The sequence below is a fragment of the Musca autumnalis genome, unplaced genomic scaffold, assembly GCF_047663935.1.
Source record: "Musca autumnalis isolate F117 unplaced genomic scaffold, ASM4766393v1 scaffold_4, whole genome shotgun sequence".
NCBI classification, from domain to species: domain Eukaryota; kingdom Metazoa; phylum Arthropoda; class Insecta; order Diptera; family Muscidae; genus Musca; species Musca autumnalis.
This window is the reverse complement of record NW_027411977.1, coordinates 96234369-96247065: the sequence shown is the minus strand read 5'-3', so window position 1 is coordinate 96247065 and position 12697 is coordinate 96234369. Positions and strand designations below refer to the sequence as shown.

The window sequence follows — 12697 nt, the reverse complement described above, 5'->3', positions numbered from 1 at the left end:
TTTATAAATATTTTCAAAATAATTGGCCGTAATTTGGCAATAACGATTCCCAGTGAATAAAAACTTCTCCACCAAATATGCAAGTGCTAACAAAACAAATATACCATAGATATATTTTTTATGGTGAGAATTGTATTTCTATTCTATTTTAAATCTAGTTATAAAATAACCACAAAAACGCTTCAACAATTGGTTTGAGGGCGTGAAAAAGTGTATAAATCATGCTGGAGAATTCTTTGGAATGTAATAAAACTATTTTCATAATATCCGCGTTTTCATTATTTGGCCGGAATCTTTGCTAGTAGCCCTCGTACATTCCACTCGCTGAAACCAAAAAACATTCAAATTGGTGCGTTCAGTTGTAACTGTTCATGTCATAAACACATTTTTCCCCTAAATAAAAAAATTCAGTCTTTCAGTTCTGTGTTGTATATGAACGAGTTAGAACTTTATTTGTTTTTTTCCTTCTCAAGTATCTGTTGTACAACAGATTTGTTTGTGAATTTGGAAAATGAGGATGTTGTTTATATGAGGATGTTGATCTGGCCAAAGATTATCCATATTTTGTCTTTTATCAGAATAAATAGTTTAAAATCTATAGTAACTTTAAATAAAAATACTAACGCCATCTACCAATTTTCGAAAATTTCGAAGATAAATGCTGAGAGCAAATAAACGTCTATAAATTTATTAGTCTATGCATAGACTTTAAACATAGACTAATAAATTTATAGACGTTTATTTGCTCTCAGCATTTATCTTCGAAATTTTCGAAAATTGGTAGATGGCGTTAGTATTTTTATTTAAAGTTACCATAGATTTTAAACTATTTATTCTGATAAAAGACAAAATATGGATAATCTTTGGCCAGATCAACATCCTCATATAAACAAATTCAAAAAAATATTGTAACTTGCTCCAAAACATTGTGTAATTGTGTGAAAAGATTAGGTACTTTGCATACCGGCGACACCTACAAAAAGAGAAGACACTACAATCTCTTTGTCTATGAATTTATTAGTCTATGCTTTAAATAAAAATACTAACGCCATCTACCAATTTTCGAAAATTTCGAAGATAAATGCTGAGAGCAAATAAACGTCTATAAATTTATTAGTCTATGCATAGTCTATGCATAGACTAATAAATTCATAGACAAAGAGATTGTAGTGTCTTCTCTTTTTGTAGGTGTCGCCGGTATGCAAAGTACCTAATCTTTTCACACAATTACACAATGTTTTGGAGCAAGTTACAATATTTTTTTGAATTTGTTTATATGAGGATGTTGATCTGGCCAAAGATTATCCATATTTTGTCTTTTATCAGAATAAATAGTTTAAAATCTATGGTAACTTTAAATAAAAATACTAACGCCATCTACCAATTTTCGAAAATTTCGAAGATAAATGCTGAGAGCAAATAAACGTCTATAAATTTATTAGTCTATGCTAAGATATTTTAAACACTTGGAGCTAAATAACAATTTATCGAAAATGTTAAAACAAGATATAAGAACACGTTGGAATTCAACATACATATATTATGCTTGGGAGCATATACCAAGTCCAGAATGAGATTAAGAGTATTTTGCTAGAAAAGAATGAGTTGAATGGTATATCTGACTTAAAGTTTTCATTTCTAGAACTTCTATTGGGGTTTCATAAAATATTAAAAGAGTGTTCCGATACATTAAGCTCGGAAAAATACCCTACTATGCACATATTTGCACTTTGGTCTAAAAAACTTTTGAAAGTCTGCTCAATTGATACCATTGACTCTTAATTCATGAAAGATTTGAAAGCTAAAACTAAACAATCATTGCTTAAACGCTTTGTACCAACAATGACACATCTAATAGGGACGTTTTTATTTCCGTCGTTTAAGAAGATGATTTTTTATTTGCTAATGTAAAAGCAATGTTACTTGATATACAAAGTGAGAACATATGATGAGCAGGAAATTACAATGCCACATTTACACGAATTACACTGTGCAACAAAATGGAGATGAAAGTGTGGGGCACGGAAAATTCCTCTTGGGGAAGAAAGGCCTTGGTGAGTATATTTAGAACCCCGAAGGACAGATCCGCCTTGAGTTGAACTTCCGCGTTATGGCGTGATGAAGTTTTTGCTAGAGACCCTGTAAGCCGTAGGGAATTAGTGCTCTACGAAAATAATCGTCATTCGATTCGACTGAAGACATGTCATCTCAAAAATAAGCTAAAACAACAGTGAACAAAGATATAACGCTTATTCCTGATGCCTTACAGGTTCTCTAGCAAAAACTTCATCACGCCATAAGGCGGAAGTTCGACTCACGGCGGATATGTCCTTTAGGATTCTTAATATACTCACCAAGGGATTTCATGTCCAAAAGGAATTATCTCTGCCCCAAAATTTTTGTTCACAGTGTTATCAGAGTTTTTGGATAAAAATGGCAAAACGACGAAAAATGAAAAGTCTCCAATTGATACAGAAATTGATATATGTATATTATCGAGTGCCGTATCTAGCCAGACTGATGTTTTAAACTTTTAGAAACAGTCTAATCTAAAATATTTAAAACAAATAGCCATGAAATTTTTGGCTATACTCGTTAGCTCAGCAACGGGCGAGAGATTTTTTTCCATATCTGGAAATATTCTCAACGAAAGGCGTACTAGACTTCTGAAGTCTAACTTGAACAAAATAATGTTTTAAAATAATAATAGAAAAATTAGAAGTACATATGAATATTTTTTAAAAACAAAGAAATGTACACCTATATCGATTTCTCCTTTTTTGTAATTTCGTGCGTAAGTGTGCGAAACGAAAAACGCCGTGTTTGTGCGTGAATGTGCATAAAAATTTTGGTCCGTGTTCGTGTCTAATTTTTTAGGCACGCGCCCATCTCTAGTATACACAACCCAAACAATATCAAACCTGTTACGCTCATTCCCACCATTCCCACATTTATATCATATTATATCTGTTATGTATATGATATATCTGTTTTGTTGATACAAACAGTTATACCATTGCACGTGTTTACTTCGAATATTAGATGAAATTCGAAGGTGCTGCTTATAGGTCCTCTCCTTCCGGTACCTCCCCCACAGAAGTTCGAAAATATTCGCTATATCCCCGCAAATTTTTGAGCTTTAATCCCAGCAAAAAGTTTGCCTCCAAAGAGGCAGTTAAATGATATGTACAAGTGATCTGGAAGTGCATCAAATTATGCATTTTCACTCATGATTTTTACAAGAGTGTGACTACTGAAAGAGGCACTCCATTGCACTGCATTTTAACTGACCCTTTGGCACTGCATTTTAACTGACCCTCTGGCACTGCATTTTAACTGACCCTTTGGCATTGCATTTTAACTAACCCTTTGGGGTAGATAGGAGGCAGTCCAAAGCACGTGTTTTGATACAGGCATTCTGCGGAAATTGTGCAAGCCATTACAAAATATCCCAGAACAAATAAAATGCATTTATTATTTGTGTAAAACAAAAATATTAAGAACTTTATAACATTAACACAAATTATAAAAATTTTCCATTGAATTCAATCACAAACATGCGTGTTTCCTCCACTCTCCATTTAATCCAAGCTGAACTGTTTTTGCTTCATTTGCTAAATGGGTTGTCTTCCCATCACCAGTTAAGATTTCGACGTGTACTCCAACAGCACTCCATTCGGAAATTTTCTTCTCGTGAGTTACCAGAAAAATGTTCACAAATTAAATATTATTTAGTTTGTATTATCAAATGTTTGGAAATATTAACACGCTTATCTCTTTTTTGAAAATGTATGCCGCTGACTGTAGAGATGTACAAACTGATTTATGTACATATAGGGAACTCTAACAACTGCTAATAAAATGTAGCGAACGGAGTGCCTTTTTCACGACTCCGTTTGGACTGCATCCGGATGCTGTTAAATTGTGAGGAATTGGAGTGCCTTTTTCACGACTCCACTGAACTGCATCCGGATGTTGTTAAAATGTGACAAGTGGATGTGATTCTTTGGATTGCATCCAAATGCGGTTAAAATGTGAGGACTGGAGTGCCTTTTTCACGACTCCGCTTGAACTGCATCAAAACATGCAGTGACAGAACTAGTCCACATTGCACTACTTGCTGGGATGTTATTCATACTTCTGTCGGTTTATACGGTTTCAATCCACACAAGCTGAGGGTATATCCCTGTCGGTTGAGCCGACTGATACTTTTTTACTTGTTTATATTTAAAACAAAATTGCAGATCATTAAAGAATGCAATAATAATTTGGTGTAACTAATTTCAAATTTCGAAATTTCTTTTCCCATTTTTTGCTTCTCCCAAGTCGTTTAGAATAGGGATTCCCACGTATATTTCGCTGGGAAAGCAATGACTTTTTCCTAGCCGCTCTTGGCCAATACTTCTTGTTATGTACAGTAATTTCTGGTTACCTGCATTATTCATAGCTGCATTTTGGCGTTACCTGACCAAAAATCTGTTTATAGGCAACTATTCTCTAGAATCCGTTCAATATATAATGTTTTAGTGCACATTCAATAGCTGCATTTTTGGCATAGCTGCATCAAAATTTTGGTGATTTTACTTTAATTTGGTTGTAAAATGTACATATACGAGTATCTGCACAAGAAAAATTTTTAAGTTTTTTTGCCAATTTAAAAAAAATTAAAACTTCAACCACTCTGATTTTGTACTGATAAGTAGTGTGCAAAACAAATACAACACAAGAAAAGATAATGAATTGTAATAAATTGTAACGTTTTCTCTCCCGAACTTGAAATGTCTCTCAGTTTATTATTTCAACATTGCTTATAGCTGCACATCATATGCACGTAAGTAATATTGAAGATATCGGCCTTGTTGGGCAGGTAAGCGAATTAAAGCTTCCTGCATTTTGAGGATTGCTGCACAAGAAGTCGTGCAATTTTTGATAGTGCAGGTAAGCACTATTCTGATTTGTTCATGTGACTCCCAAAGCCTTTTCAATTAGAAGAGTCAATTTTCTGAGGCTGGTTTGGAGACTATCTTTGATTTTTTAATTATTCTTCTTTAAATTCGTGTGGTCACTGTTTTTAGTCTGCCAGGTGACGTCTTCAGCTTGAGCCTTCCTTCTCTCTCGGCACGGTATTATAATGTTGTACACGGTTCATCGCTTAAGGGAGGTGATTTCAGCGATTTCTCGGAACGGTTGGAATAGACCAATTGTGTCATATCTTTCGAAGCCTGATTGTCGCCAATTGTCTTTTTCCGAATATTCCTTCTCTGGTTAACTCTCGACAATCAACTAATGACAACAAGTTATAACTAGAAAATCTGATTAGACAGAAACTCGTTTTATCACAAAATTAAACGAACTGGGCCCAGAAATTTTTGCATATTTTCCATATCGTGCATTATTTTTACATATTTGCATAAAATGACCATATGCAAGGATTTGTGTCCTGAATATTCCATCGAAATGGCTGAAATGTGAAATTTTGAATTCGTTGGGGGTATGAAACTTTACACCTAAAATTTGTCCGCAAAGGGTATTTTGAAAGTTGTGGCCTCAATATCCCACCGAAATAACTGAAATTGGCTATTTAGTCTTCGTGGGGGGCACAAAACTTTCCAACTGAAATATGTCGGTATAGGTGCACGTCTTCATATAGCCCCTATAGAACGGTACCTCTCGATTTTTTGAATTTTGAAGGTTGTGGCCACCGAAATGACTGAAATTTTAGTGTTTAGTCTTCGTTGGGGGTATGAAACTTTACACCCGAAATTTGTCCGCAATTGTCATATAGCCATAGAACGTTACCCTAAAAATCCTTCATTAATTTTGCATTTATTTAGTTGGCACCAAGGCAAATTTTGTCATGGTTGACACAAAAAAGGTACTCACCCTTTTTGCCAGTTGTTTTTGTTATTTCCAACTGATTTCTGCATGTTGTCATAAAAATGTAAATCAACTTATAGCCCAACATCATTGTTGTAATTCCTAATTGAAATCCATTTTTTTAATTAATCGTTTTCAATAATTTAGTTGGCTAACTGTGTATAAATCTAAGGTCAAAACCTAAAACTTTACGTGTTGCGTGTGCGTTCAAAAATACAAAAACAAAATACATTTATTTCAAATTGAAGTACATGTATTTTGTTTTTGTTTTCTTTAAATGCACACGCAAAGTTATAGGTTTTGCCCTAATATAGGCTGACTTCCGTATCGTCAATTGCTTTGTGTTCTTTAAACTTCGTCAAATATTTCAGTTGCACACTCATACATTGTTCCTCGAAAATGTAACTAAGGGGTCGATTATGGATAGCAACCCAACTCCAGTTGCGTTGCCCACAGCAAATTTAGTAATAGAATTTTCTATTTTCGCTTTAAAAATTTATACTTCTTTACAATTAAACTAATAGCTGAAGGTTCAAAACACTGATATTGATTGAATTTGACAAAAAAAATTTGGTCTTTTACTCATTTTAATTGCATGATTTTCTCTTCTGGCAACGCAACTACAGTTGAGTTGCTATCCATAATCGACCCCTAAATGCATCAGAAATAAAAATGGTACAGGTTTGCTATTTTACCTGCGTTAAAAATGCGTATTTATGACGTTTTGAAACAAGTAGCTTCGCAGTTGTTAAATACAACGGCGTTAAGAAACACAATACTTCGCAGATTTTCAGTCATTTGTAAAGAACTGACGATACGGAAGTCAGCCATACACAAATAAAAAATGTTTTCTATTACATTTTCGAGAAATCCAATCAACGATATCGAGTCTTGAATAACTGATGTAGATTGTACAAACATACTTTTATGCATACCCAGCAAAATGTTTGCCTCCAAAGATGCAGTTAAATGATATGTACAAGTGATCTGGATGTGCATCAAATTATGCATTTTCACTGATGATTTTTACAAGAGCGTGACTACTGAAAGATGCACTCCAAAGCACTGCATTTTAACTAACCCTTTGGCACTGCATTTTAACTGACCCTTTGGCATTGCATTTTAACTAACCCTTTTGCACTGCATTTTAACTGACCCTCTGGCACTGCATTTTAACTGACCCTTTGGCATTGCATTTTAACTAACCCTTTGGGGTAGAATAGGAGGCAGTCCAAAGCACGTGTTTGGTACAGGCATTCTGCGGAAATTGTGCAAGCCATTACAAAATATGCCAGAACAAATAAAATGCATTTATTATTTGTGCAAAACAAAAATATTAACAACTTTATTACATTAACACAAATTATGAAAATTCTCCATTGAATTCAATCGCAAACATGCGTGTTTCCTCCGCTTGCATTTGTTCCAAGCTGAACTGTTTTTGCTTCATTTGCTAAATGGGTTGTCTTCCCATCACCAGTTAAGATTTCGACACGTACTCCAACAGCACTCCATTCGGAAATTTTCTTGTGGTGAGTTGCCGGAAAAATGTTCACAAATTAAATATTATTTAAATATTAATTATTATTTAGTTTGTATTAACAAATGTTTGGACATGTTAACACGCTTATCTCTTTTTGGAAAATGAAAACCGCTGCCTGTAGAGATGTACAATCTGATTTATGTACATATAGGGATCTCTAACAACTGCTAATAAAATGTAGCGAACGGAGTGCCTTTTTCACGACTCCGTTTGGACTGCATCCGGATGCTGTTAAATTGTGAGGAATTGGAGTGCCTTTTTCACGACTCCGTTGAACTGCATCCGGATGTTGTTAAAATGTGACAAGTGGATGTGATTCTTTGGATTGCATCCAAATGCGGTTAAAATGTGAGGATTGGAGTGCCTTTTTCACGACTCCGTTTGAACGGCATCAAAACATGCCGTGATAGAAGCAGTCTACATTGCACTACTTCCAATTTATTTTGCTGGGTAAGTGTTCTAGTGATTTAATAAAACTTGAAAATCGCCTTGTCATTTAGTTATTGCACTGATAACAAAAATTTGTCTTATTCATTCCAATAACGTTATCTGCTACATTGTTTTGTCAATTTATGAGAGGCGCAATGATAGAATAAATTACAACTTCTCCTTTTTATGTATATTATATTTACAGTATATTTTTATAAAAATAATCTATATAGCAACAACTTTAAAACTACATATCATATGACGACACTGTTAATTGTTCAATTATCTATTTTTGTTATTGTTTACAATCGCATTAGTTTCTAGTCTACTGACATTGGTTTTGAGGAAAAAGGTTGTTTTGTAGCACTGACCATATCGAAACATTGCCATTCCAACTGTTACGCCGCTCTAGCATCATTTATTGTGGCAGGTACATGAACTTCTAGACCATCCAAATCCTTGGATAATATTATTTGGCATCCCAATCGTGAGGTATCGGTTAAATCATAAGCTAAGTCTAACATATCTAATTCTTCGTCACTTGGCTTCTCGGGTAGTTTATTATAATCTTCCGGTTTAAATATTAAATGGCAAGTTGAACATGTCAGAGTTCCTTCACAGGCGCCAAAACCATCCAAATCAATATCATTATTGACCACCACATCCAGCAGCGAATCACCTATTTTGCCTTTTGTTTCTATTCTTTCGCCATTAGCTCTGATAAAAGTCACCTTAACTCTAATGTACACAAAAAAAAGAAAGTTGTGGTCATGATCAGTGTCTTAATAAAAGCTCACGGTCGCGTGCATACTTACTCTTGTTTCAAAGCACGACCTAATGAAAATGTCCGTGTTTGTGCCAGTTTGACTTTTGACGATGCCATTAATTGGCGACGAATTAAATTATTTGTACAATTCAAAACATTTCTAAACGCCATTGTGCTAAGGGTTTAGGGGGGAAACACTATTATCTAATAACACGCAGATTACTTTCACACCAAGGTATATTCCGAACTACTATTACGGCCCAGCAGTTTTCCATTCAACAACAAACGTCAATCGCCAGCCATCGCGTATTCTTCTTCTTTTTCATTCACGTCTTCTTCTTAGAAGACATTGCCAGATTGAGAAAATAAGGAACTGACATGTTGCCACTTTCACGGTTATTATTTCATGAGAATATGTCCCAATTTACATTGGGCGAGTTTACTTGCGGCAATTGTCATTTTGAAGGAGAGAGAGGTGAGGCATATGGTAACCCTTTGCCTCTCAGCACCCTCTCTCACCTACAAACTGACAATTGCCGCAAGTAAACTCGCCTAATGTAAATTGGGACTTGGGTAGATTTATGGGCTGTTCCTTTAAAGCTGGAAACACATACAACGTTTGGGTAAAGTTTTGTGCCGTTTTGTCCGTTTTTACACTGTTGGGCACGATGCCGAAAAATTCAAATTCATTTGAAATGTATGCCGACAAACAGATAAACGCTGGACTTTGGTATCGTCGTCGCCCTGTTGTTGTGTATATGGCTTCGCCATATAAAGCTGAAAACAGATACAACGTTTGATTAAAGTTTTGCGTTGGGCGTCGAGAAAAAAACAACAACAACAGGGCGACGACGATACCAAAGTCCAGCGTTTATCTGTTTACCGGCATATATTTCAAATGAATTTGAATTTTTCGGCATCATGCCCAACAGTGTAAAAACGGCCAAAACAACACAAAACTTTGCCCAAACGTTGTATCTGTTTACAGCTTAAGAGCTGGGGCTCAATTCTGTTTCTATGAAAATATGAAAACTGTCAAATGAAACAAATTACAAAGGAACTATTTTTCATTTCAAATTTTCATAGAACAAGAATCCAGTCCCAGTGTTCCTTTAACCCATATCAGCCAAGATCACCCATATACGTTAACTTGACTGCAACAACAACATATTTTCTCTTTATTCTCATTTGTCGTGATTTAGCAAAGGAAAGACTCGTTCAGAGAGACTAATGCACAAAATATTTTGAGCACCACCGCTATATTTACATTAGGCAATTTTCCTTGCGGTAATTGTCAGTTTGTTGGAGAAAGACTCTCTCTGAGAGAGGTGAGGTATATGTTAACCCTTTGCCTCTCAACACCCTCTCTCACCAAGAAACTGACAATTGCCGCAAGGAAAATTGCCTATTTACATTAGGCAATTTTCCTTGGGCTGGCGATTGACGTTTGATGTTGAATGGAAAAGCCATTTTTACCATTTTTAACCTGCAAAGCGTTCCTTAACCCCAAAAAGTGGTAAAACTGACAGCAATTATTAAGAGAGTGAGAGAGGAGAGAGAGCACATATGCCTTTCTCTTCTACCACAGGCTACCAGCAAAATTTCTGCAGGTAAAAAATGGTAGAACTGATTTTTCGAATTTTGTTTGACGATTATTTCACAATGAAAAAAAATGGACGAAAAACAGAAAAAAAGACGAACGCTGACAAAACTAAATTAAAAAGAGTTGAAGCCATACATTGAGTTTAGCACGTCTAAAAAAACTTTAAAAATAGTATTTGTCATGGTTTAATAAGAAAGGTTAGCCAAAGCTTTATGTCAATTTAAATTTTTTCATTCGAGTATGCTTAAAACTTCAAAACAATGTAAACAAACTGTGTATGTGTGTGTGGTGTTTAAATAATATGCCAAACAATTTTAAAAACAATCAAATTCAATGATTTTTAAAATTGTTTTTAGACGATTTGTATGGAAGAAATTGGTGAGATTTGCATTGAAACAATCAGTTTATCATATTCACAACTCGATTATGTGGAGAAAACTTAACTCTTTATTAATTTTTCGCGTTTTTTATAAAATGCTCAAAAATGCATTGTAAACAAACCCACTAGTTGCTTTTATTTTGAAGTTTTAGGAATTCCAGAAAAACAAGGGTTCTATAGATTTTTTTCATTTAAATCTACCTCTTTACTTATACCATGGTATTTGTTATGCCCTTCCATTTTCATAATATTTTTTTTTTAATATATTTAAGAAACTGTGAATTGTTATCTTATGCCAAGTTTATACTTGCGCTCCAAAATCCACTGGATTTCACGAAATCCTGAAATACACCCCGGTGTTCACACTTATTTTTTTGTTGATTTCAAACATATCACAATGATCAAGGTAGATGCATATGCGCTGCTGATCGAACATGAATTTTCAAAACAAGTTGTTGTAAATTGAATTAAGCATCAAAAATATACGACAATATAGAACTTTAAAACTTTATTTGGAAAATTATCGTAAAATGATCTATATATCGTATTAATTGTGTATAGTACTAACAAATGTAAATATCAAAAAAACGATTTTATCGTTGAGACTTCGTTATAATAAATTTTAGCTCTGTTCCAGAACTAAAAAGTTTTTACAATTTTTACCACTTTTACACATTTTCGTTCCCATACACAAAATTTATATGAAAATCGTTTACGACTTTTACAACTTTTACCACTTTATAAAGTACGGGAACAGGCCGTTTGATAGATAAAAATTGTGCTCAGAACCTGCACAATATTAGTACTTGCAGTAGTTTTCCCGTTTAGTGCTAAAAATGCGTTCCCATACTCCGAAATCTAGCAAGACTTGCACTTCTCTTTAAACAAAAATAGCGCCGAATAACACAAGCATGTTCATTGGCATCTAATATGAATTATTTTTTAAGAAATTTGTATGGGGAAGCAAGTTTTGACAATTCGCTCTTTTTTCTAACATTACCATTAAAAAGTACGGGAACACAATAAAAATATCATTGTAACAAAGTAATTTAATATTTTTTTTCACATTGTTTACAAATTTTGATACTAACATTTTTTGTTGCAGCAATTGACCATCTACCTTGTTTATTGTGATACGTGAAAAGTGTTGCAACTTTTGGTATTTTTTCAGGCAAAAGCAGGGTTGTATATCATGTGTACTGTGATTTCGATGTTGATTTCGCTGAAATCACGAAATGAGAGGATTTCATTTTTGTATGCGAAATCATGATAAATTTTGCTTGATTCCGCGCGATATCACGAAACGCCTTCGAAATCACGAAACGACGCCAAATGTAAACTAAGCATTAGTCTGTAAGGAAACTGAATTCCATTGACTATAATAAATAAATATATCAACAGAAAAACTGTGAAATAAAAGACCAAAATTGATTTTTATGTTTTTTTTTTTTGACATTGCTACCAGATCTACTATTTTTCCGTTCCTTTACTTTTCTGGTAAAAATCATGGTAGAACAAGAAAAGGTAGCAGCAATACCCAGCTGACTGAACTGGGTTGTAGTGTTAGTGTCAAATTCCATTCGACATTTTATGTATTTATTTCTATGTTCGATGTATATTAGGGATATATATTTTTGAAGAACAAATTTATACATCAGAAAAAAAAACTATTTCCCATAAAGACGGCTTCATATCATTGACATGTAACCTCCTCCAGGTCCGAACGACATGCCGCACACTAAAACACCGCTTATAGAGGCGGTACAATATTTGTTAATATGTGTGGTATTTTGTTAAACTCGAAAAGAATAAAGCCCTAATAAACATGTGCTTTTTTGTTTTCAAAAGCAAATGATTGAAACAGCTTCTCTTTTTTCAATGAATTACCAGCGACCCGAAACATTTTTGCAAGTATTCTACTTTCTGCGAGAAATTATGCATTTAGTGGAATGATATGGAAACATTCAAATTGAAAATCTAACGAGTTTTCATTCATGTTTTCCAAAATATTTATTCAAATGTGAAAAATTATTAGTTTTTTAAATTCCAATAATTTATAGACATTTCCTTGTTTTGTTTACATTTACGTTGACACTAAGG

At 34.1% G+C, this 12697-nt stretch overlaps 1 protein-coding gene across 1 annotated transcript; it reads right to left on the bottom strand.

The window, feature by feature from the left end:
* Positions 1-8030: 8030 nt before the first annotated feature.
* On the bottom strand, positions 8031-8922 carry LOC141400940 (adrenodoxin-like protein 2, mitochondrial). The gene is made up of 2 exons (XM_073980643.1): positions 8665-8922; positions 8031-8587 (listed from the first exon to the last, which is right to left on the bottom strand). Exons 1-2 carry the CDS (start codon positions 8784-8786, stop codon positions 8248-8250), a joined length of 462 nt encoding a protein of 153 aa, XP_073836744.1. The 5' UTR covers positions 8787-8922; the 3' UTR covers positions 8031-8247.
* Positions 8923-12697: the final 3775 nt, after the last annotated feature.